The 22,894-nt window shown below is 53.3% G+C and overlaps 2 protein-coding genes across 12 annotated transcripts in view; one reads left to right on the plus strand and one right to left on the minus strand.

Annotated features, from left to right (window-relative positions):
• DDB1 (damage specific DNA binding protein 1) overlaps positions 1-9,715 on the minus strand; it is a 29,262-nt gene extending 19,547 nt beyond the window's left edge. The window contains exons 1-9 of one of the 4 annotated variants that reach the window (XM_003993422.6): positions 9,498-9,715; positions 8,120-8,268; positions 6,679-6,795; positions 5,893-6,114; positions 3,748-3,862; positions 2,720-2,817; positions 1,769-1,927; positions 1,100-1,183; positions 400-516 (exon numbers count right to left, since the gene is read on the minus strand). In XM_003993422.6, coding sequence (XP_003993471.2) covers positions 400-516; positions 1,100-1,183; positions 1,769-1,927; positions 2,720-2,817; positions 3,748-3,862; positions 5,893-6,114; positions 6,679-6,795; positions 8,120-8,268; positions 9,498-9,558 — 1,122 coding nt within the window. In that variant the 5' untranslated portion in view covers positions 9,559-9,715. Of the gene's footprint in view, positions 1-399; positions 517-1,099; positions 1,184-1,768; positions 1,928-2,719; positions 2,818-3,747; positions 3,863-5,892; positions 6,115-6,678; positions 6,796-7,474; positions 7,500-8,119; positions 8,269-9,211; positions 9,357-9,497 lie in introns of those variants that run through there. The other 3 variants (XM_045039380.1, XM_045039379.1, XM_045039381.1) reach the window with 3 other exon arrangements.
• A 74-nt stretch (positions 9,716-9,789) lies between these two features.
• On the plus strand, positions 9,790-22,817 carry TKFC (triokinase and FMN cyclase). 8 transcript variants are annotated; one of them, XM_003993423.4, is made up of 18 exons: positions 9,790-9,886; positions 11,254-11,369; positions 13,917-14,106; positions 15,215-15,325; positions 15,402-15,583; positions 16,338-16,416; positions 16,747-16,836; positions 17,587-17,621; positions 17,700-17,784; positions 17,875-17,964; positions 18,496-18,612; positions 18,929-19,048; positions 19,189-19,326; positions 21,197-21,303; positions 21,408-21,511; positions 21,649-21,682; positions 21,787-21,876; positions 22,247-22,817. In XM_003993423.4, the coding sequence occupies exons 2-18, from the start codon at positions 11,367-11,369 to the stop codon at positions 22,406-22,408; spliced, it is 1,737 nt and encodes a 578-aa protein (XP_003993472.1). In that variant the 5' UTR covers positions 9,790-9,886; positions 11,254-11,366; the 3' UTR covers positions 22,409-22,817. The 8 variants fall into 8 exon arrangements, with proteins under 8 accessions (XP_003993472.1, XP_044895323.1, XP_006937437.2 ...); XM_006937375.4 differs by having other exon boundaries at positions 9,811-9,909; XM_006937376.3 differs by lacking the exon at positions 9,790-9,886 and adding an exon at positions 9,916-10,121.
• Positions 22,818-22,894: the final 77 nt, after the last annotated feature.

The raw sequence follows: 22,894 nt of genomic DNA on the forward strand, positions 1-22,894 counted from the left end.
CAAAAACCAACTACCACTGCTCCTAGCAAGGTGGCTTCCGTCATTGGAACCTAGAGTGTACTAGAAAGAACACAGGATCTAGACTCAGACACACCTGCCGTTTGGGGGTTATGGGACCTTGGACAAGTTCCTTGATCTTTCTCAGTCCCAAGTCTCCTCACTTCTGAAACAGCCAAGAATTCCTATCTAATAGGGTGCTCGTGTGATCAGATAATGTAGATCTGTATCACCGACCTAGCAATGCACTCAATAAATGGTAGTTATCCTTGCGTCATCGTTCGTGAGCAAGGCTCTTAAAACTTATCTTCAGTGTGCACACCCCACTCCGGATAGGCAAGTCTAGAAGAGCACAGTTTGAGCGAACATATCAACCATCCGTTTCTAGGATGACCCTCTTACCTGTCCCTGCCCCTGTCTCTCCAGGTCCACCACGCACATGTCCACAATGGGTCCCAAATTAGTAAAGGTTTCCATGGCCACTACATAGGAGCCTTGTTCGTTGCTGTCAACATTGAGCTAACAAGAAAAAACAAGGTTAGTCCTGGAATGCCGCTAAGAGATCCACCCTAAAGAGACGGTTATCGTCCAAGAGAAACTCTGAATCCTACAAGATCTGCCCTTCTTGTACTCCACTGGATGCTTCTAGAAGGGGATTATTGACTAAGGAACATGGTTAGCTTCTAGAAGACCCATGAACCAGTGAGGGATTTCTAATCTGTGAGTCCCATGGATGGATTTCAAAGAAGCAGTTTGGAAATTAATGTAAAACGTTTGCATGTATTTCTCTGCAGAGAAATCCAAAGTTTTCACACTCCAGAGGTGATCTGGCACAATACACTATGACCTCTTTGAAGGCAGGAGCTGGGTCTTGTTTCATCATTGCATCCACTCTGCCCAGCACCTTGCCTGGCACATCTGTTGAATGAACCTTTAAGACAAAGAGCTAGTCAGGGTAGGAAGGGAAATCGACCGAGGAGACAGCTGCATAGTATGGAAACAGATGAAATGAAGAAATTCAGAGGTTCCAAACACAGGAGAAACGTGACAAAGAAGCAGGGAAGATGGCGAAAAAGCCAGAAAGAAGAAAGTATCTTCTCACCTTCACAAGCTGGGAGTCACCGAGGCGAGACCCAACGAACACAACACCATTATCGAGGTATGTCAAGCATTCGGCGATAGAGGTCTAGAAGAAAGTCAGTGGCATGAAAGGCATCAGAATGGACACTCCCTGGGAGCCCGACACTGTCCTACCACTGTCCTCTCACCTCTCAGAGGTCTGCTAAGAAAACAAACAGCTGCAGCCACGAGTCCCGAAACAATTCTCCATTTCAAATCCCCAGACCGCGCTAAACAAATGTTCCTAAGTCTCTGAAGTTTGTGACTCCATGTATCATATCCTTACAGTCAGAAAAATCTATTCTTTCTCTTGCAGGTGCCTCCTCCGAATGATCATCTTAATCTCAATGGCTCCAGTCTGCTCCTTAACTTTTTTGGGACCCCCCCCCCCCGGAATGGAGTATTAGCGTTAGGTTAATCTTCCATTCTGAATGGTATCCTTTCCATTTCTCTCCCTTTGTGTGCTTGACGTAGAGCACGGCTGCCTGCGAGATTCTCCAACATCTAACTCATTTGAAAACCAACTTCCGCAGCAGGACTGACCACGTGTCGCTAGGTGGCACGTAACACAGTTCCCAGTCACAGTGTGAGACCACACATCTGGGGTCACTAGGGCGCTAGCAGAAGACGGCAGAGCAGGGACCAGCCCGACCTCTCCAAGGAGCTCCACGCGGAGATCTTTGAGGGTGACGGTGCCGTCCATCTGCTCCTCCTTCTCCAAGAGCAGCATAAAGAGCCGTCCTTCCATGTCTCCCAGCAGATAGCGGGAACCATTGGGGTCCACACGATTGTGACACACGATCGTGCTTTGCTGCCAAGAGGGAAGACATGGTCGTTAGAGATTAAGTGTCTCCCATAACCAGAGAGCAAACCCTCGTGAACCACTCCCTTTACCAAGCCCAGCCATCTCACAGGCAAGGAATCCACTTAGCAAACGCTACGTGTGTGATTAAAAATGGGGACATTTTTATTCTGAAGACGATCTTCTGAGGAACTCAATATACCTGAAATGTTTTTTCACAGATTATCCTACTGGGAAATAGAAATACACAGAAAATAGGAAGCAGCTGTAAGTATTCACTGCACTATGAACACTACCACAGATTTTGTTACTCACCGTCACGACTACGAATTCCTCCCACTGCTAACGCTACCATAGACTATGTCATTTGCCCTTGAACTTAATATTCTAATTCTTATGACTTGAAACACTGAGATTTGAAACTTTTGTGACCGATTTTTTTAAGTCTGTACAACTGATCACTCTATGGCCCTCACATGACTTGAGCTCTGAGAACATTTAATCAAATCTGCAAAATCCTTCCCTTCGTAAAGTCGCCCCAGTAGACGGGAAGAGTAAGCCTCCTTCGATTACTACTTCTTTCTCTCGGCTAGTGGGCAAGCTCTCCGTAAGCAAAACCAGGCCAGTCTCTCTTCGTATTCCCAATGCCCCACACAGTTATCTTACGCACATAGTAAGCGCTAGGACAGACATCTAGAAATTTCTCTTTACAAACGGGGAGAAACAAAGGAGCAGGGTAAGAACAAGGGCCAAAAAAAAAAAAAAAACAGAGAAGGAAGGAAAAGTAAGAGTGCTGCTCACCTTGATGATAGGAGGGGCAATCGCCAGGTATTTGTCACCGTTGTGATAGGTGATCGACTCCTGTCCAATGATGATGGCCCCTCCAAAGGGCTCCGGGACTGCAGGGGAAAGGACAGCGTTAGAACGCTCAGTACTCCAGACCTGCCAAGCCCTGTAGCGTCAAGGGCACTGATCCAGCCACCTCTGGGGCAAACCTTCAGGAAATCATTATTTTTAAAAAGACAACCAAGTCCAAGGAACGTGGCGGCCTTTAACTGATGCTGCTGTCTGGGAAATGTCAGGCTGGCATCACCTAACCCTGTATTTTTATCGTCACTCTTCCGGTGTTTCCGAGCCCCTACGGGTGGGGCGTCTTCTCTGTGCTCTTCCACCTGCACCCTCCCCCTTTCTCTCCTCAACTTTGATCTCTCGAACTCAAAATGGTTATTCTTTCTCCCGTTCCTTAGCTTACTTTCCCCCGTTATCAGGGCCACCATTTAGAAAAGCCAATTCTCACTTGAGAGTTCTAAAATTTCTCTCCTAAGCGAGACACATAACATGATGTTGAGGGCAGGATATGGGACAAGGAGCACAGAGGCCTGGAGTCAGGCCGAGGCTTTGTCAGCGAGGCACAGGCACGGGCAAGCCCCGTGGCCCAGGCATCCCCTTCTGTGAAAGACTCAGATTAGATAAGCTCCACAGGCCACCTCGCCTCAGTTTTTCAACGTTATGCCCAGCAATGAAATAATGAGAGTAATTTCTACACGCCACTCTGCAAATCAATCTCAGTACTTAGCCCCACCACCCCAAATAAAGGAAAGCTGTACTTTCTGGGAGGAGTAAAAAACAGACAATCCCAAAGACAAAAATGGGAAAAGCAAAGGAAAGCACATTTAGAAAACAGGAGACGTCAGGGCTGCTGAGTAATGCACGTGCATAATAGCTTCTGAGCCTGGAAATGAAGGCGCAGAGAAGGTGAGGAAGGAGCAAGAGTAGGGAACAGACCCAGACCTGGGGGCGGGGGGCACATTTCCAAAACCCCAACCAACCTGCAATCACCATGGAAGCCTCAGCTTCTACGTTTTCCTGTTTCCAAGGGCCCTTATTGAACTCCTTCTCTCGGAGAGACACCTCATAGGTTTTCACATGCCGCCCCTGAGGGTCCTAGGTGGGGGAAAGGTGGAGTGGTTAGCCCCAACGAAGGGTGAACCCTGGACTGGCCAGGAGTCCTGAAAGGGACAGGCCATACCCACCCAGCATCTGACCATCCTATCACGTTGGCCTTACTACCCTGACCCATCCATATGCTGACAGCCACCAACTAAGCCTGTGACTGGGTAGGCTGAGACCCAGACCTGTTTCTAACAACTCAACCAACCAAGACAGGCTTCAGAATTAGAAAAATCAATGTGGCACGCTATACCGATCACCGTAAGAAATACAACATACACGTGTATATTCACGGGTGTGTCTAAGACATACGTTACGTCCTAGAGTCCTTGGTCTCAAGGAACTTACTATATTGAGAAGCTAAATACGTCTAAGAGATTAAAAAATTTATCTGAGGGGTGCCTGGCTAGCTCGGTCCGTGGAGCATGCAATTCTTGACATCGGGGTCGTGAGTTTGAGCCCCAAACTGGGTGTAGAGATTACTTTAAAAAAAAAAAAAAAGATACAATTCTTAAGCACATTCTGCAGGGGTGATGGGAGTGAGAACAGAACACAACACTACTCTACAAGGAGGTTTTAGCTAAGACCTCCAGTCCTGCCTTTGTCAACACCTTCCCCCACTTCTCCTGAATCCTGACTCACATCAGTCCTAGGGCCATCAAAGTCACCTTTGAGGCTAGAAGAGCAGGGACAGGGAGGCTACAATCAGCCAGTGGGAGATGGCATCAACAAAGGCCAGATGGAAGTCTAAGAAGTTATGGAAAGAATTCCACAATGTGTTTCGGGGCAGGGGCCACATCTTAATCGCTGCTAATAGCTCCTGACACACTTAGAATGACTACCTTTCACCGGGCAAGTCCCTAAATGTTTCCCAAGTTGAATTTTTGGCACAAAACAGGAGATAGTGGTTTTTAGTTGAGGAAAGCTCTTCCCATCAGTGACCGGGGTAAGACTGAACTTCATGAAAAGTTCAAGCTGGGGTTTGCATTTGGACCCCTGAGACATATACAGAAACGAAGATCTTTCACAACTGGCAGCCCTGAGGCTAGGAACAGACAGTATCAGCCTTGAATAACCAACATCAATGTTTTACTGACCTGGTAATTTACAAAACTGTACATGAGAGAGAAATTCTTAAGTTTTTATTTCAGCTTCAGTAGTGAACTGTGAGCAAGATCAAACAAAATCTCCTAAAGTCGTTTCAACCTCATTCAACTGAACTTCATTCCGACCAGCCTCTGAACTCTAGCACTTAGGGGGACACTAAAGAATACGCAAAAACAATCAGTGTTTCTGAATTTTAACACAGCTATCGAACGTGCCCACGCGTCTCACTCGGGACTCAGACTGGGTTTCCCTCCACCATTGATTCAACCACATGCAAGCGAAATGACCTCATGCTATCTGGCTCTTTGTTAAAAGGCGGAGATTTTTCTAAGATACAGGCAAGTGAGCCTGGTGTTCTGCCACCCCGCCCCCACTTAACAAATCTGGCTCAGAGAACAGCTGCCCAGGATCAGCGCGGCTAAAGTTTGAGGCACAGACCAAAATAGAAGTCAACAGCCAACAAGTCACCAGAAAGTGAGGGCTGGACAAAATGCAAACCTCTTCTTAGAAGACATAGATAAGACATCGCCAAGATGATTTTTCTTTTGCTTATAGGGGCAATTTCTAGATCACTGCTCTACAGCTAAGTTTTAATAATCCCCTAGCATGCCGGTAAGAGACTCAGACAAAGTATAAACTGGGTCACCCTATAAAATCTCCAAGGTCCACAAGAATGTAATCTCAGGATTAAAACCTGCTACCAGCCCCAGAGAGCTTCCTGCCTCATTAAGTACTACTGCGCTCAAGACGCAATCAAATTCTGACCCATATTAATCATATCACTCAAAACATTTAAGGACAAATACGTTCAACTCTCTGCCTGCCCTACTGCCAAATCCAGACATTCCAATTAGCGGAAAGCAACTCCCACTGTGCAAAACCACGCCACTTCCCCCTCTCTCCTCCAGCTCCAGTACCTGGTAGACAAAGCAGATGGTAGGTGCTTGGCAACCATATAAGAACTTGACGTCGATGACATGCAACTCCTCGAGGCGGATGTTAAAGGCCTTGAGCTCTTTATTGTCCCGGTCTAGCGGAATAACCTTGAAAAGGCCATCATAGAGTCGCAGGCCAATCATGCGGCACTCGGGGTCAATAATGCCAATGATGCCAGTCTCTGAGGGGCGGCCAATACGGTCCTAAGAAGTAAAACTGGGGTCAGGAGGGGCGCCTGGGTGGCTCAGTCGGTTAAGCCTCTGACTTCCGCTCAGGTCACGACCTCACAGTTCGTGGGTTCGAGCCCCGTGTCGGGCTCTGTGCTGACAGCTCAGAGCCTGGAGCCTGCTTCAGATCCTGCGCCTCCCTCTCTCTCTGCCCCTCCCCTGCTCACGCTCTGTCTCTCTCTCAAAAAAATAAAATTAAAAAAACTGAGGCTGGGGAAGAACCTCAACACTCAGGGTAACAGAGGATACCAGGCACCTCCTCCCCAAGGTGACTTTAGGGGTAGCAGTAAAACCAGCGGTGCCTACTGGCCATGCCAGCGAGCCCACATCAGTGCGTGCCTTTTCGCAGAACACTGAATCTCAATGAATTAGTACTCCGTCCCTTGGACTCTTCCTTTCTTCATAAAAGCTCAAACCCTTAGGATGTTCTCTTTGTTTCTCTGATCACAGAGAGAGCTGCCCCCAGCAGCTCAATTTTCTCCATCAAATCATGACAGCTCTACCCAAAAAACTCTCATCAGCCGAAAGCAGCCACCTCACCTGGACGTTGCCATGGGCTCGTGTTATGATATCAATGCTCTCGCCGCTCTGCTTGTACTCCAGGATGCAGGCATTGTACTTAGCTGTCAGGATAAACAGGAGGTCCTTGCTCTCCCCCTGGAAACCAACATATGATACCGTTAAAAGAGGTTCTTTAAAAAAAAATTTATTTTTAATTTTTTTTAGCTTATTTTTGACAGAGAGAGAGAGCGAGCGAGACAGTGCGCGAGAGTGAGCATGAGCAGGAAAGGGGCAGAGAGAGACGGAAACGCAGAATCTGAAGCAGACTCCAGGCTCTGAGTTGTCAGCACAGAGCCCAAACGTGGGGCTCAAACTCATGAACCACAAGATCATAACCTGAGCCAAAGTCGGCCACTTAACCGACTGAGCCACCCAGGCGCCCCTAAAAGAGGTTCCTGTTAAAACAAAAACAGCTGTCCGGCCTTTAAGCCTCTGTCTTCAAGCATGCTAAGTTCTAGAAGAACTTTCTTTTCTCCCTGAAGAGAAAAATCCCAGTGAATAGGTAACACACATCAGGTACACACACCCTAAGGGTGTGTGCAACAGGCCAGAACTAAAGCAGGTAAACATCTGGGCTTCACTTTGATGACTGTACTTGTCTCTGCCCTACCCACAGTAATGTCTTGTCTATTTCCATCTCAAGCTAATCTCTCATTCCATTCAAATTCTCCAAGATGAATGCAATGCCTCCTCTAATCCTCTCCCAACTATTCGAAGAGGGAAAAACATGTGAATAACGATGAGAGCTAAAATGCATCTACAAAGTCTTACTTACTTATTAACAGAGACCCCAAAAGACCGAATATTTTGTTCCAAGGATTACAGTTGAAATTCTGAACCCACTGTTTTCTTGTCAGAGTCAGTTAGGATACAATGAAGCAACACAGATGAAAGCATTTGAGTTACAATGATGACGATAATACTATGATAATTGTTAGTGTAACAGTAAATGCTTGCCATGTAATAGCTCCTATTATTATAACATATCCTCTTCACAGTAACCCAGGAGATTTCATGTCGTTATCCCCACTCTGCACACAAGCCAATAAGGCTCTGAGGCTCTGAAAGGTTAGGTGACATCCAAAGTTAGAATCAATAAGGAATAAAACCAGGATGGCCCTCATCAAGAGCCTACTCTCTGAATCAGCATGGTGACCCACATTTCAAACCACTGTAGTCTCCCCTTCTAGAGAAGTCAACCTGACTTTTTTCCGAGTGACCCTGTTTTATATCTAGGAAGCTTGTTCAATAATATAAATTGAAACGTGCCATCCAAAAAAAAAAAAAAAAAGAGAGAGAGAGAGAGAGAGAAAGAGAGAGAGAGAGACTTCTCTCCTAAACCCCATTCCACCCATCCCAAGCCAAAGAGAAACCATCCACACGACAGTTCCTGTTGCTGGGCCCAACCCAGAGCACTTACCTTGGGCCTGAAAAGCTCCATGACAGCAATCTTCCCATACATGCCCACCTCTTTGACGGGCCGAAGCCCCTCAGCGGTGACCACATAGATCTCTAATCTCGTGTTTTTGGCAATCAACAGGTTCAGGTCTTCGGCTGATGTAAAGTGTCCTGAAAGGTACAGATCCTCTAACTTTTGACGCCAGAGCAGTATCTAAATAATCCTATCACTTGTCCTTAAGTACCCCCAGAATTCACATTTATTTCCGAGTTCTCTGGCTCCCTCCATTCACTTCCTTCTTGCCAAATCCAGCACCTCAGAGAGTCTCACTTCATACATTCAAGAGAGTTACTTCCCTAATCAGACTAAGAAAACTGGCCTGGGCCTAAGAGCAGCATGTCCTTCAACTGACAATGACTGTGAAAACCTTTCAGATGGCTCTGTGCCCTCAAATTTTACTTTTCCTACGGCAGTGGCAGACTTATCTTCTCGGTAAGGGATGCTGGAGAAAGCGTTCACCTGCATTCAGTCCTTACCTACATTCTCACAAAATCTTGACCAAACAGACCGGATGGAATGCAAATTCTCAGAGCTTTATATCAAGACACTGTTTTGTCCACACCTCTCTCTTGCCTTCCCAGCAGTCGACCAAATAACCCCCCGTCCACACTCCCTCACAGCTTCCAACTCTCCAAACAACAAGAGTTTTGTTTTGGAATCGTGATTAGGATGTACACAAACATACAACTTTGAGGCCTTCATATTCTGCCGTGAACGTGGTTCAAGACGATTACTCCCGGGGCTCTGGACATCTGTGTCCTTTGTGATCCTTGTCTAGTCAACAAGGCAAACCCAACACAGGGCCGGGCCATCCGAACCCTCGGCTCTAGCAGCTCCCTCGAGTAAACAACAGCCCCAGGCAGAGAAGACTCCTCTCCTTCGGGTGAGAGCGTACATTCCTCACATCCCTCCACCTCCTGCACCTTCCAGGCTCTCCCACTGGAAAATGCTGACCCTAAGAAAGTCGCCATCGCCACCGCCCCTTCCCCTGACCACACGAGGCCAATCTCGCCCCCCCCCCCCGCCCCCGGCAACACCGTACAATCCACTCACACTTCGCTCTCTGTCCCGGTGGGACCCGTCCCTGTCCCCGAGGCCAAGTGACCTCCCAGGACGAAAAGGGGACCCCCAAGCGCAGTTTTTACTCCCCAAAAGGCGCGTGCTTCTTTTAAGGACACCTTCTTTAAAGCCGTGGGCTGGCGGAGCTCCGTCGGCCGCCAGCACCTTCCATTCCCGGGACTCGGTCCCGCCCGGCCGCCCCAGGGGCCGCGGGCCTCCCTAGGCCTCGGTGCCCCCCCAGCTCCCTCCCTCGCGGGGTCCCCTGCCCCGGCAGCCTCACCGGTCACGCAGCCGTTCACGGCGGTGGGCTTCTGTGCCGTTACCACGTAGTTGTACGACATGTCGAGGTCTGGGGCGGCCCGTCGGCACTCGAGCGCAACGATAGAGAAATGGACACAGGCGAAGAGACAGGGGCCCCCACCCGCGCGCGGCGAACTCCAATGCCGCTGCCTCCGCCCCAGAGACACGTTGCAGGCCAGAGCGGCCGGGGCGCGGGGCATCACGGGACGGCCTCACCTGGCCTCTTGGAGGACTCACGGCGCCCTAGGCGGCCAACCAAAAGAGGCCCCGCCCCTAGAGGCCCCGCCCCGTCGCTTACCGCCCGAGCCCGGAGTACCCGGATGAGGGCGAGCTGTCGGGGGTCCTTAGGAAGCGGCTGCGGTTTTGGAGGTGGCTGTTGCGGGCGTGAGCGGGTGGGGGCCCCTTCCTCCGCCCTCGGAACCGACCCGCTGCCCTCAGCCCCCGTCCGCGTCTTTCGCCCAACCGAAGACCCCCGTCCTCTCCCTCTTCCATTGCTCGGAGAGTTCTCGGGGCTGATCTGCCTTTTGGAACCGGAAGTACTGCAGAGGTCTAAGAGGGTCAGGGAGGGGACAGCGATTTGTGCACCTCCCAGACTGGAACCAAGGTCCGGACCTCTCTCTCCTTAGCACCCCCAGTTCCTCCAAACTCAGCCGGTACCCTCACCTGGCCCTAGGATGATCGATCACTCTGCCTTACCCCGAGGACACCAGGAGCCTCACCTTTCCTCTTTTAAACTGTGTTTTATTTTTCAGATGTGGGAGGGCCCGCTAGGCCACTTGCCCTCATTATTAGTGCCCCCGTTGCTGTAGAAATTCTGACCTCAAACACAAAACCGGAATTTCCCCGGGTGAGACCCTTAATGGCCCAGGAAAGCAGTCAGTCCTGCAATTTCCAGGCCACTCCACCTCAGAGAGGCTTTGCAAGGAAGGAGGAGGAGGAGGACCACGTGGCTTGGAGCACCTACAGCATGCCACAGAGCAGGCAACCCCCATTTTACAGATGAGGAAGCTGAGGCTCAGGGGAATTGGTTTACCTGAGATCTCCCCAGTAAGTCAGGCAGAGCTAGGTGGGGACCCTGGGTGCAGATTCTATTGCATATGCAGAGTGAGCACGAGACCTTGGATGACTCCAAGATACCTCTGAGCAAGGCTGCACTGAGAGAAGCTAAAAATGTCATTGTGGTTTACCTACGTAAACAAGGACTCTGCCTGACTTAGGAAGCACTGAATAGCCAGTAAAAAGAACACCGGCTTTGTAGAAAAACTAGGCCTGAGTTTGAGTCCTGCCTCTTACCGGTATGACCTTGGACAAGTCATTAGAGCTCTCTGCCTGTTTCCCAGAAGTAAAATGGGGTCACAGACTCAGCTGCTCCCTTCCTGGTGTGGTGCCAAGACCAACTGCACGAAGATCTTAATAAATGAATTCACTGCATGCGATGCCCACATAGGAGTTGAAGTTACTCCGTGGGTAAACGCCCCTTGGTGATGAGGTGGGTGCTGTTGTTGGGCATAAAAGCAGCCCTGTGCCCAGCATGGATCAGTCTGTCTTCTGGCAGCCAAGTGCAGGTGTGAACCTTGCTCAGCCCCACGCTCTTCTCCATTCGCAGCCCACGTACTAGAGTTTGGACTTGGATCAAAGTCTGGGGCAGCTCCCTCATTACTAGGGCCCTGGGTGCGTGATTGTGTCAGCAGGGTGCCAGTGCCTCCAGCGGCTCATACTGTTATCCTCTCCTCCAGGTGCTCCTACGACCTTTGCTGTGCTTAGACCCAGGTAGTACCCACGGGATCGCCCAGCCTCTGGCAGCTCAACGTGAAGGCGTGAACTCAGCTTGCTTCAGAGCCTCCCCACCATGGTGAGTCCCATGAGGGCCAGGGCAGAGGAAGGATACCGTGGCCTTAGAGCAGTGGGGGTGCCAGCCCTAGGCACGCTGGAGTTCCTTACACCCTGACAAAAAGACGCTGCTGCCTCCTGAGGTTCACAGAGGTTGTGAGAGGAGAGGGGGTCATCCTCCCTCTCAGGGCCGGATCTCTGCTTCCCTCCATTTCCCAGCTGGTCCCAGCCGGGCCCGGGGCTGCAGCCTCTCAGTCCCTCCAAGGCCCATCTGCCCCTGGTCTCGGTCATACGTTTAGATTAAAACATTCCTAGGTGCCTATTCTGTAATAGACACTGTAGCAGTCACAGGAGGAGTCACGAAGGATCTGGTGCCTGTTCCTGAACCTGAGGCAAGTGTGGGCTGGTCCCAGAGGTGTTCCTTACACCCTGTGGGTGGTACACCTCTGGTACACTGTGGGTGGCCCAGCATGCCCCTGGGCCTTACTGCAGGTCCACTCTAGAACTAGATCTGAACCAGAGCAGGCCTTGGAGAGACGTGGGTTCACATTTCAGCCTGTCACCAACCAGCTGTGTGACCTTCTTATAAAAGACTCGATCTCTCTGAGGCTGTTTTTTGTTTTCCTCACCTGCCGTGCGAGGCATATTAGGGCCCACCTCCAAGTGGCCGTGAGGTGTTAATGAGACCCGAATCCGGGAGTCCTCACTCAGTGCCTAATCAACTTCCTTTACTTTTACTTTTCTAACCTCTCAGGCCACTGGGAACCAGGGTTGGCACGGTTGCCCGAGCCCCCGCTTCTGCCTCTGGTTGCAAATCCCAGGCAAGACTGACTGTCAGGAATGGCATGGGGGACACATTCTTGGAGGCTGGTGGCTCTGGAGGCTGGGCTTGAAGTTGAGACCAACTCAGAATTTCTTTGCGTATTCCCGTCCCCAGAGGGCTCTGAGAGCCACAAGCCCGTGCCCTTACTAGGGCAAGACTTCTGTCACCGCCTCCCTTCAGCCCCTCGGGAACGCAGCATGATAAGGCTAAAATGGGACTATCTTTGGAGCCAAGCAGACCTGGACACTCACTGGCTGTGTGACCCTGGGCAAAGTCACTAAACTATGCCTCGGTTTCCTCTTCCAGGCTAATCTTTCCTGCATAGTGTGGTTGGGAATATTAAATGAAGCATGCCCAGAAGCACTTAGACCCAGACCTCGCTCTCAGTCACTACTTGGGAACAGAGCCAGTCTTATTATTCTGCTCGCTTCCTGCTGACCTGGGCTGCTCTGCTAATCCCAGAGCAGGTGGCTCGGCTTTGGCCCCTGCCAGAGTTTGCACAAAGGAACCGGATGCCCGTAGGTTTAGGGAAGGAGCCTCAGGGAGATGCACCTTGACAGGACCTGGCTCAAAGCCGCCCTGGGCCACCAGGCGGCGCTGGGATCCTGCCCTCTGGGTCCGTATTAGGCTCTAGTCTCTCTTTGGGACAAAGGCAGAACCCACACCCTAGTCTGCAAGCAAGGGAGAAAAAGGGAGTAGCCGCCTTTTATTCAGTTCTGACCCTACAGCAGGTACACACTCTAGTTTATTAAGTCCCCAATTTGCCAAGGAAGACAGAGGTCAGAACGGTGAGGTGTCTTCCCTGAGCCTTCACAGCCGATGAGAGGCAGACGTGGGCTTTGAGCCCAAGCGTTCGTGACTGCAGAACCCAAATTCTCTTCTACTCCAGTCCCCGCACTGGCCGCCTCTGCCCGCACCCTGTGTCAGCTCGGCTCTCCCCTCAGGCAAGCTGCCCCAGACCCTCCCAAGCGAGGTGTCCCTTCTACTTGTGAGGACCTGCTCACCTCTTCCTGACAGTCACTGGTTGCTCAGGTCATTCTAACTTGCTTCCTGGCCCGGCCACCATATGCTTTCACACCTCCAGACCCTGGCGTGGACTCTCCCCCCCGCGACCTGGAATATCCTTATCCTTTTTCCCTACCCCGGGCCTCTCGTGCCCTTTCCCTTCCTAACTCCTACCTGTCCTCACAAAGATTCTCGGGATCCACCGAGGACACGGTGCATTCCTCTCGTGCTGCACTTCCCACAGCACGTGGAAATGACCTCTCTGCACTTCCATCAAGGGCAGGACCAGCGTTCTGTTAACTCTTTGCACACAGTGCCTAGCACCGGGCACACCAAGAGGCTCAGGAAATGTTTGTCCTGCATCAGAGGCCCGGCGGGAACAGGGTGCCTCCTCCAGGCACAGGAGCCTCGGCCTAGGGCTTCTCCTCCTTAGAAGAAGACTGTTGGCCCCTAATGTTACTGCTTTCGGTAATACTCAGGATGCTAGGTCCCCTCTTTTATTTCTGCTGAAGCCATTCTCCCAGCCAAATTTGACCCATAGTCCAAAGCGCTTCATAAATTTTGCCCTGAATAAATGATCCCAAATTAAGAGAACTCCCAGAAGCAGCCACCTAAGAAAGGCATGCCCAGTTTGAGGAACTGCTGGGCCTTTGGGGTCTCCCTACGGTTAAGGGGTCCTAGCCGCAGCAGCGTGTCCCTGCCAACCACACCTGGAGCCTCCTCCCTGCTCTTCTCTCGCAGACATCCAAGAAGCTGGTGAACACGGTGGCAGGCTGTGCCGACGATGCCCTTGCTGGCCTGGTGGCCTGCAACCCCAACCTGCATCTCTTGCAGGGCCACCGCGTGGCCCTCCGTTCTGACCTGGACAGCCTCAAGGGCCGCGTGGCACTGCTGTCAGGTGGGGGCTCCGGCCACGAGCCTGCCCATGCCGGTGAGTAGTCTGGGCAGAGTGCACAGGCTCCTGGGAGATCCTCGGTGTGGAGGACAAAGCCCCGGTCGGGTCCCGGTTCCTCCTCTCCCAGTCCCTCAGGCTAAGATCCGGGGCCAGTCGTGGCCTTTCTCTGGGCCTCGGTCTCTGTGTCTCTGAAGCACAAGGTTGGACCAGATGACCTCTGAGGCCCTTCCAGCTCTGCGAGCCAGTGATTCTGTGAATCCTGGCCTTCCAGGCCCACGTGACCCTTCCCCTCCTCCATGAAGCCTTCCTGACTTTTCCAGCCTAGAACCGTATACTTTTTCTGAATTCCCACCCTGCATTTTCGCATATAACGTGGACAGTCTTAGGTTGTTTCCTGTTCAGTGCCAGACATGGGAGTTTTCATTGAGCAATCCTGGGGGGCAGGGACCGGGCTTTGTATCGTCTGTACCTTTCCTGTCTCCCTCGGCAAAGCCATCCATCCACTGAGCACCATTCACGAGAACCTGTTGTTGCCTGGCACTGCTTTGGGCGCTAGGCATGCACCAGTGACTCAGAAAGATAAGGTACCTGCCCTCACAGAGCTTCTGTTCTCCTTTGGAGATGCAGTAACCAGGTAAACACACAGTGAAAGAACATTTCAGGGGCATCTGGGTGGCTCGGTCAGTTAAGCATCCGACTTCGGCTCAGGTCGTGATCTCACCGTTCGTGGGTTCGAACCCTACGTTGGGCTCTGTGCTGTCAGTACAAACCCGCTTCGGATCCTCTGTCCCCCCCTCTACTGCCTCTCTGTTGCTGCTTCTCTCTCCCTCTCTCCAAATAAGTAAACTTTTTTTTTTTTTTAAAGAAGAGTGTTCGAGAGCGTGTAAGTCAAGTAGCAGAGACAGGAGAGCAGGGTAAAGGAACAGGGAGTCACTGGGGATGGGGCAGGGACTTGCCTCTGTTGGGAGGTCAGGGAAGGCCCTCCGAGGAGACAGCCCCTGAGGAAAGGTCTGTGGAGGGTGACCCAGGTGTTCTTTCAGCACTGAGCACACAGTAGGCCTTGCCAAACCGTGAAGCCCAGGAGCACGGGAAACCCTGGGGACTGCAGGCCCAGGTCCCCAGCGAGCACCCGCTCTGTCTCCAGGTTTCGTAGGGAAGGGGATGCTGACAGGGGTCATCGCAGGAGCCGTGTTCACCTCCCCGGCGGTGGGCAGCATCCTGGCAGCCATCAGGGCAGTGGCCCAGGCAGGCACAGGTAAGCCTGGCATGCAGGAGGGGCTGCTGCGGGGGGAGGCCAGGCACTGAGGGGGCCCTGCCGGCTGCCTCTGCAGTGGGGACCCTCCTCATCGTGAAGAACTACACTGGGGATCGGCTCAACTTCGGCCTGGCCCGGGAGCAGGCCCGGGCTGAGGGCATCCCCGTGGAGATGGTGGTCATCGGGGATGACAGCGCCTTCACCGTCCTGAAGAAGGCAGGCAGGCGGGGACTCTGCGGCACAGTGCTCATACACAAGGTGAGATTTCCCACCCAGGACACTGGCTGGCCGGCACCCCCCACCCCCAGCCTGCTCTTTCCAGCCAGCCCACCTCCCAAGAAGCCACTCCTTCCCCAGTGCGCCCTGATCCAGGAAGCCCCTTCAACTACCTAAGCAGAGAATAGAAGCATTCTCCCGGACCTTTCCCTCTCCTTTCCCCACACCCACCCAGTTGCCCTGTCCTAGTGATCCGACTCCCGAATGCCCCTATGACGCACGTGCCCCAGAGCCCTGCCCTTCCTGTCCCAGCCTTGGTTCAGGCACCCATGTCCTCGTGCCCGGGTGGTGGTCGCTGCTCCTCCCTGGGTTCCCTGCCAGCTTCCTGCCTACCCCTCCAGTATGTTCCCCACCCTGCCCCAGAGGTTTTGAAAATGTGTATCTGACCAGCTTGTTCACCTGCTGAGAGCCCCCCAGGCTTCTGAGAGTCAACCAGGGTTCCTTGGCCAGGCATCCACTGACTAGCTGTGTGACACTGGACTAGTCACCTCCCTTCTTTGGGTCCATTTCTCTGTTTGCAAAGTCTCTTCTGGCTCCCAACACATTGGGGTTCTTGAAGATTCCTGGCAAGTGCACTGTGAACGCAGGAGGGTGCACTCTTCTGCCCTAAATGTGGTGGGCCAGGTTGAGGTGACGGTACTGAGATGCCCTCTTCCCAACTAGAAACTCAGCCCCAGCCGGTCGTCTACCCCCAAGTGGTACGGTGACCCCTTCCCCTCATTCTGTGCGGGTGCAGGTGGCAGGTGCCCTGGCTGAGGCAGGTGTAGGGCTGGAGGAAATCACAAATCGGGTGAGCGTGGTTGCCAAGGCCATGGGTGAGTGCCAGCCCAGGGATTTGGGAGGGGCCGGTGGGAGGTTGAGGCTGACCTTGGGACTTTCTAGGAGCAGGTTCCCTGCAGCTGCATAGGAGGGCTTTCCAGGCTACTCCCCAGGGGCTGAGGGAACGTCTCCTGGGGGAGCTCCAGGGGACAGGTAGCTTGGGTCCCCAAGCTGGGTTTCTCTTCCACCACCGAGGTGAAGAGTCTGGTGGCCTGTGTCAGCCAAGAGGCTGCCGTGGGCAGGGCTCCCGAGGTGTCTCTGCTGCCTGGCCCGATGCCCGGTGCCGTGAGCAAGATCTTTCTCACGCCTTGTCCTCGTTCCCGCAGGAACCCTGGGAGTGAGCTTGTCCTCCTGCAGCGTCCCTGGCTCCAGACCCACCTTTGAGCTCTCACCGGACGAGGTGGAGCTAGGCCTGGGTGAGTTTGGGGCCACCCCTGTCCTGGCCGTGCCTGCGCCTGGGTCTTGCCCACGTCTTATGCCCTGGGAGCTTTCCTCCCTGCTCACCTGGAGCAGGCGCCAAAGTAGTCTTTGTTGTTGGGGTTTTTTTAAGTTTGTTTAAGTAATCTCTACACCAACATGGGGCTTGAACTCACAACCCCAAGATCGAGACTTGCATGCTCTTCCGACAGAGCCAGCCGGGCAGCCGGGTCTTACTATTTTTATGTGGGCACTTGAGGCCATTCTGGCCCGGCCTGCCTGGTCTCTTTACCTGCTTTACCGTCCACGCCCAGGGCTCTGGCCATGGGGGCTCTGTGCACCACCCACCTCCTTGTCTTTGTTCACACCACTTCTGGGCCCCTCTACCTCTGCCAGAAATCAGCCCTTCTTTCAAAGGGGGTCAGAGGCCACCCAGCTCCCTTCTTCCTCCCCCAGCGCTTCCGAAGTGATAGGCAGAGGCCTCAGGTGGCCTCTCCGTGATTGCCTCTAGTTAGAGCTAACTAACTAGTTAAAAGTTAAGTAGTTAGGTTCTAGCTGTCTCCACTACCCAGCCATAAGCTCCCAGAGAGCGGACTGTGTAGCTTTCATTATTCTGTCCATTGCCCCCGACACTCCTCACATACACGGTGCCTAGCCTCGTGCTGAGTACTTAGTAAATCCTTGAGCAAAACATGAGGAGCAAATCCGCAGGCCCCGAGTGGGTCCACGGTGACCAAGTCTATCCACAGGGATCCACGGGGAAGCTGGCGTGCGCCGGATAAAGGTGAGAGGACTCCGTGGCCCAGGCTGGTGTAAGACCAAGGCCTCCCAACGCAGCTCACCCGACTCTTCCTTCTGACAGATGGCATCCGCCGACGAGATCGTGACACTCATGCTCGACCACATGACGAACTCCTCCAACGTGTCCCATGTGCCCGTGCAGTCTGGTGAGGGGCTGTCATGCCGCCTCCCAGCCTTTCCTCCCACTCTGGGCAGGGGCCTGGAGAGTCTCACCTAGGTGTCATGTCTGCCCACAGGCTCCTCGGTGGTGCTGATGGTCAACAACCTGGGTGGCTTGTCATTCCTGGAACTGGGTATCATGGCCGATGCGGCTGTCCGCTCTCTGGGTGAGCCCTGCATCGGAAGGGGACCTCCCCGACCCCTGGAGCTGCTTTCCCTGCAGCCCTTTGAAGCCAGACATGAGAAAAGCAGCCAAGACGGGGTCTTGAGATGGCCCAGAGCAGGGGCGTACAGGCAGACGAGCCCAAGTCAGGCCATCACTCTGCCAGCTGATGACTGGATGCCTTGAGCCTGTCTCCTTGTCAGCTAGGAAGTGGCAACAATAGTACCTGCTTTATAGGGTCGTTACGAGAATCACACAAGATTAAACAAACATAATGCACTTAGCATACGGCTTGGCACCTGCTGAGAACTCAGTAAAGGAGACTTGTAATTACCTCTCTTCCTTATAGAGGGGGCACCTCCAGGGAATGTGGTAATTCGGGGCATCCCTGAGGGAATCTGGCCCTCTCCCTACTAACCTCAGGACCCTAGCTTCCAAAGTCCTTGTTTCTCTCCGTTTCTTTCTCTGACGCTCTGAGGACAAGTGCCCACCTTCCTCTCCTTCCCTCATGGACCTCCACACTCTGGTATTGCAGAGGGCCGCGGGGTGAAGATCGCCCGTGCCCTAGTGGGCACCTTCATGTCCGCCCTGGAGATGCCTGGCATTTCTCTCACCCTTCTGCTGGTGGATGAGCCTCTCCTGAAACTGATCGGTGAGACCTGGAAGCTGGGGTCGTCCAAGCCTGGCCTCCTTGTGGCCAGGAGGAGCCATGGGGACTTGGAGACACCCCCTCAGGGACCATGACCTCTGTGGAGAGGCCCTTTGTGGCTTCTCCAGCCTTCAGCTCTCACTTGAGGTGTTGGTAGTAGGATCCTCCCCAGGGACCCTTCACACTTCCCTTGTACACAGCAGGCACTCAGTACTTGCTTGTTGAGATGGAGGGAACCAGGCACAGGTGGGGAGTCCCTGTCCCACTTAATCCCTGACCGGCTGACCTGTGTCTACAACAGTCCTCCTGCTGTTCCTAGATGCTGAAACCACCGCATCAGCCTGGCCCAACGTGGCCAAGGTCTCTGTGACCGGGCGGAAGCGGAGCCGGGCAGCCCCTGCCGAGCCTCTGGAGGTCCCCGATTCCACTGCCACAGGAGGTACTGAGCTGTGCTGTTAGGGAAGTGGCCCAGGGATTTGGCCTGAGCCCCGAGGGGTGTGGGGTAGACAAGGGATCTCCTACCCATGCCTCCCCACACGGGTCAAGTTCAGCCTCTTCCCCGCTGGCCTCCCTCTCCAGGCTTAGCCTCGAGGCAGACGGTGCTTGTGCTGGAACGAGTGTGCGCCACCCTCCTGGGCCTGGAGGAACATCTGAATGCCCTGGATCGAGCTGCCGGCGACGGGGATTGTGGCACCACCCATAGCCGTGCTGCCAGAGGTTGGTGCCAGGGTCCCTCTAGGGTTAAGAGAGGAGCTGGTGTAGAACATTGGTTCTGAGATTTTGGCATTTCACGAACCAGAACAATTTTTTGTTTTTAATTTTTTTTAAACGTTTATTTATTTTTGAGACAGAGAGAGACAGAGCATGAACGGGGGAGGGTCTGAGAGAGAGGGAGACACAGAATCTGAAACAGGCTCCAGGCTCTGAGCGGTCAGCACAGAGCCCAACGTGGGGCTGAAACTCACAGATCGTGAGATCGTGACCTGAGCTGAAGTCGGACGCTTAACCGACTGAGCCACCCAGGCGCCCCGATCCAGAACAATTTCAAAAGCACTGGGAGTGTTCACATGGGATGGACAACTTTTATTTTTCCCTGAGGTCATTCATAGGACTTGGCATCCTTTTCACCTGTTTTCATAAGAAAAGGTTCTTCTAGGGGCACCTGGATGGTTCAGTCAGTTGAGCATCTGACTTCAGCTCAGGTCATGATCTCGCAGTTCGTGAGTTCAAGCCCCGTGTTGGGCTCTGTACTGACAGCTCAGAACCTGGAGCCTGCTTTAGATTCTGTGTCTCCTTCTCTCTCTGCCCTTCCCTGCCATGCTCTCTCTTTCTCTCTCTTAAAAATAAACATTAAAAAATTTTTTTAAGGAGCACCTGGGTGGCTCAGTCGGTTGAGCGTCCAACTTCGGCTCAGGTCATGATCTCACAGCTCGTGAGTTCGAGCCCCGCGTTGAGCTCTGGTGCTGACAGCTCGGAGCCTGGAGCCTGCTTCGGATTCTGTGTCTCCCACTCTCTGCCCCTAACCCACTCGCGTTCCGTCTCTGTCTCTCTCAAAAATAAACATTAAAAAATATTTTTTTAGAAGTTTCTTCTAACACTATAAATGTAGAAATGTTGTTATTGCAGAATAAAATATTTTTTTGATAAAATTACGTACGTACGTATGTATGTATATACGTAAGCTCTAGTCCCAACATGGGGCTTGAACTCACAGCCCCAAGATCAAGAGTCGCATGTTCTACTGAGCCAGCCCGGTGCCCCAGTGTGTAATCTTTTATAGTGAATAATAACTTTCAGATTCAAGGAAAACTCATATAATTGTCCTTATGTTTCTCAGCTTACCCAGACTAATGAAAGGCTCTTAATTATCCAGCCACCATGGGCTGGATTCCATCAAGAATTAGGCCCACCCCAGGCCTGGCACTGCTCTGCGGCTCTGAATACAATAGTGAGCCAAGCAGATAAAACTCCCTGCCCTCGTGGCTTATGTACGGGTGGGGGAGGCAAACAGCCGACGAGGAGTATCCAGGAAGGAGGACGCAGGGCAAAGGGCCGAGAAGTGAAGCAGGGGCTTGAGGCAGGGAACGCCAGGCCGTGGGTGTCCGGGGCATGCCTCAACTTCTGGGTGACAGGTGCCAAGGTCCCTGTCAGTCCTGGTTTCCCACCGCTCTGCAGACTGCCCAGAGGGTGTAGAAAAGGAGCTTTGGCGGGGGGGGGGGGGGGGGGGGGGCGCCTGGGTGGCTCAGTCGGTTAAGCGGCTGACTTCGGCTCAGGTCATGATCTCACGGTCCGTGAGTTCGAGCCCCGCGTCGGGCTCTGTGCTGACAGCTCAGAGCCTGGAGCCTGTTTCAGATTCTGTGTCTCCCTCTCTCTGACCCTCCCCCGTTCATGCTCTGTCTCTCTCTGTCTCAAAAATAAATAAACGTTTAAAAAAAAAAAAGAAAAGGAGCTTTGGGAATCTTCCGAGGTTGGATTCCTCAGCCTCTTCCTGTGGCCATTACTTCAGCCTGGCAGCGAGGCCTGGGTGCTTGGTTGGGGTCCAGGCCGATGGGAGAGTCTGAATTCTTCGATGATTTTCTGTCTGCAGCAATCCAAGGGTGGCTGAAGGAGGGTCCACCCCCTGCCAGCCCTGCCCAGCTACTCTCCAAACTGTCTCTCCTGCTGCTGGAGAAGATGGGAGGCTCCTCTGGGGCGGTGAGTGCCGGCAGCCCCTGGGACCGGAGGGCTGACAGAGGGATCCCCCCGGTTGGCTAAGGCCCAGGCCAGCCCCGGGTGCTCAGCGTTTTGGTCCTTCCCAGCTCTATGGCCTGTTCCTGACTGCGGCGGCCCAGCCACTCAAGGCCAAGACAGACCTGCCAGCCTGGTCTGCTGCCATGGATGCCGGCCTGGAGGCCATGCAGAAGTGAGCCAGAGCCCCGGGCCTGAGACCAAGGGTGGGCTGGGGGCAGTGGATGATGTCACCCACTCCCAGCCAGGCCCGATCCCCACTCCTAAAGTGACTCCCTGCAGGGAGTCCCACACATTGTCTTTCCCTGCCAGGTACGGGAAGGCTGCTCCAGGGGACAGGACTATGGTGTGTATTCAGCCCAGCCCTTCCCTCTTTTGAGTATAGAGGCCCTGAAGGCCCCCCTCTGTGGCAGGGCCTCTCCTCAGTCCCCTTTCCCTCACCTTGTCCAGCTGGATTCCCTGTGGGCAGCAGGACAGGAGCTCCAAGCCTGGAAGAGCCCAGGGGCCAATCTGTTCCATGTTTTGACGAAAGCAGTCCAGGTGAGTGAGGCTGGGACCCAGCCACCCAGGAAGACAGGCTTGGAGCCACTAGGTTCCCATCTCTATGTGACCCTGAACAAGTTAATATCCTTCCTGTACCTGTTTCCTCCTCTGAACAGGGACAGGAGTACCTATCTCAGGGGTACTGTGAGGCTAAGAGAGATGTGCAGCCCCAGCACAGTGTCTAGGACATAGCAAGCCCTCAGGAGATGGTATTTCTTGCCCTGCCAGACGTATGTGAGAGGTGACCTCTCCACCCTGGTGACAGTACTCAGGGCGTTGACAGGGCTGGGGCAGAGGGGTGCAGGGTCCATGGGAGGAAGGAGGCCTGGTGGCTTGTCTTTGAGCCTGCTCCCATGTTCCCACTCAGAGTGCGGAGGCTGCAGCCGAGGCCACCAAGACTATGGAAGCGGGAGCAGGGAGAGCCAGTTACATCAGCTCTGCGCGGCTGGATCAGCCGGACCCTGGGGCAGTGGCCACGGCCGCCATTCTCCGGGCCATCCTGGAGGCCCTGCAGCAGGAGGGTGTGTGAGCGCCTCCTGGGCCTCTGTGCCCCTCTCACCGCGGCTCAGCGGTGGCCACTGGCAGTTCCTCCTGTCTTCCAGCTGTGACCCTCCCTGTCCCCTTGCCCCCAGGGCCTGTCCTGAGTTTGGCAGGGAACCCTCTACCAACCTCCAGAATTCCTACAGAAACTGCAGGCCCAGAGTGGGTCATGTACCACCTTAGCGCTGCCCTTTCCCTCTTCAGGGAGGTGGAATTCTGGGGTCATGCTGCTCTGCCCCAGCCACCTCGAGGCCTCAGTGATAGGCATTTTCCTTGGGTGGCAACATGGCCTTTAACTGGCCATGCTAATTTGGTTTTAAGGCTTCCTGTGAAAGGCCTTCCGACCTTGACCCTGAGCCAATGTGAAAAACAAGCAAATAAACCACATGGAAGCAAGAGCTCCGGCTTCTGCTGAGGGAGATTTTTCCCACCAATACACCAGGCACTAAGGCCTCAGCCTCTGGTTGAAATGATC

The sequence above is a fragment of the Felis catus genome, chromosome D1, assembly GCF_018350175.1.
Source record: "Felis catus isolate Fca126 chromosome D1, F.catus_Fca126_mat1.0, whole genome shotgun sequence".
In the NCBI taxonomy this organism is placed as follows: Eukaryota; Metazoa; Chordata; class Mammalia; order Carnivora; family Felidae; genus Felis; species Felis catus.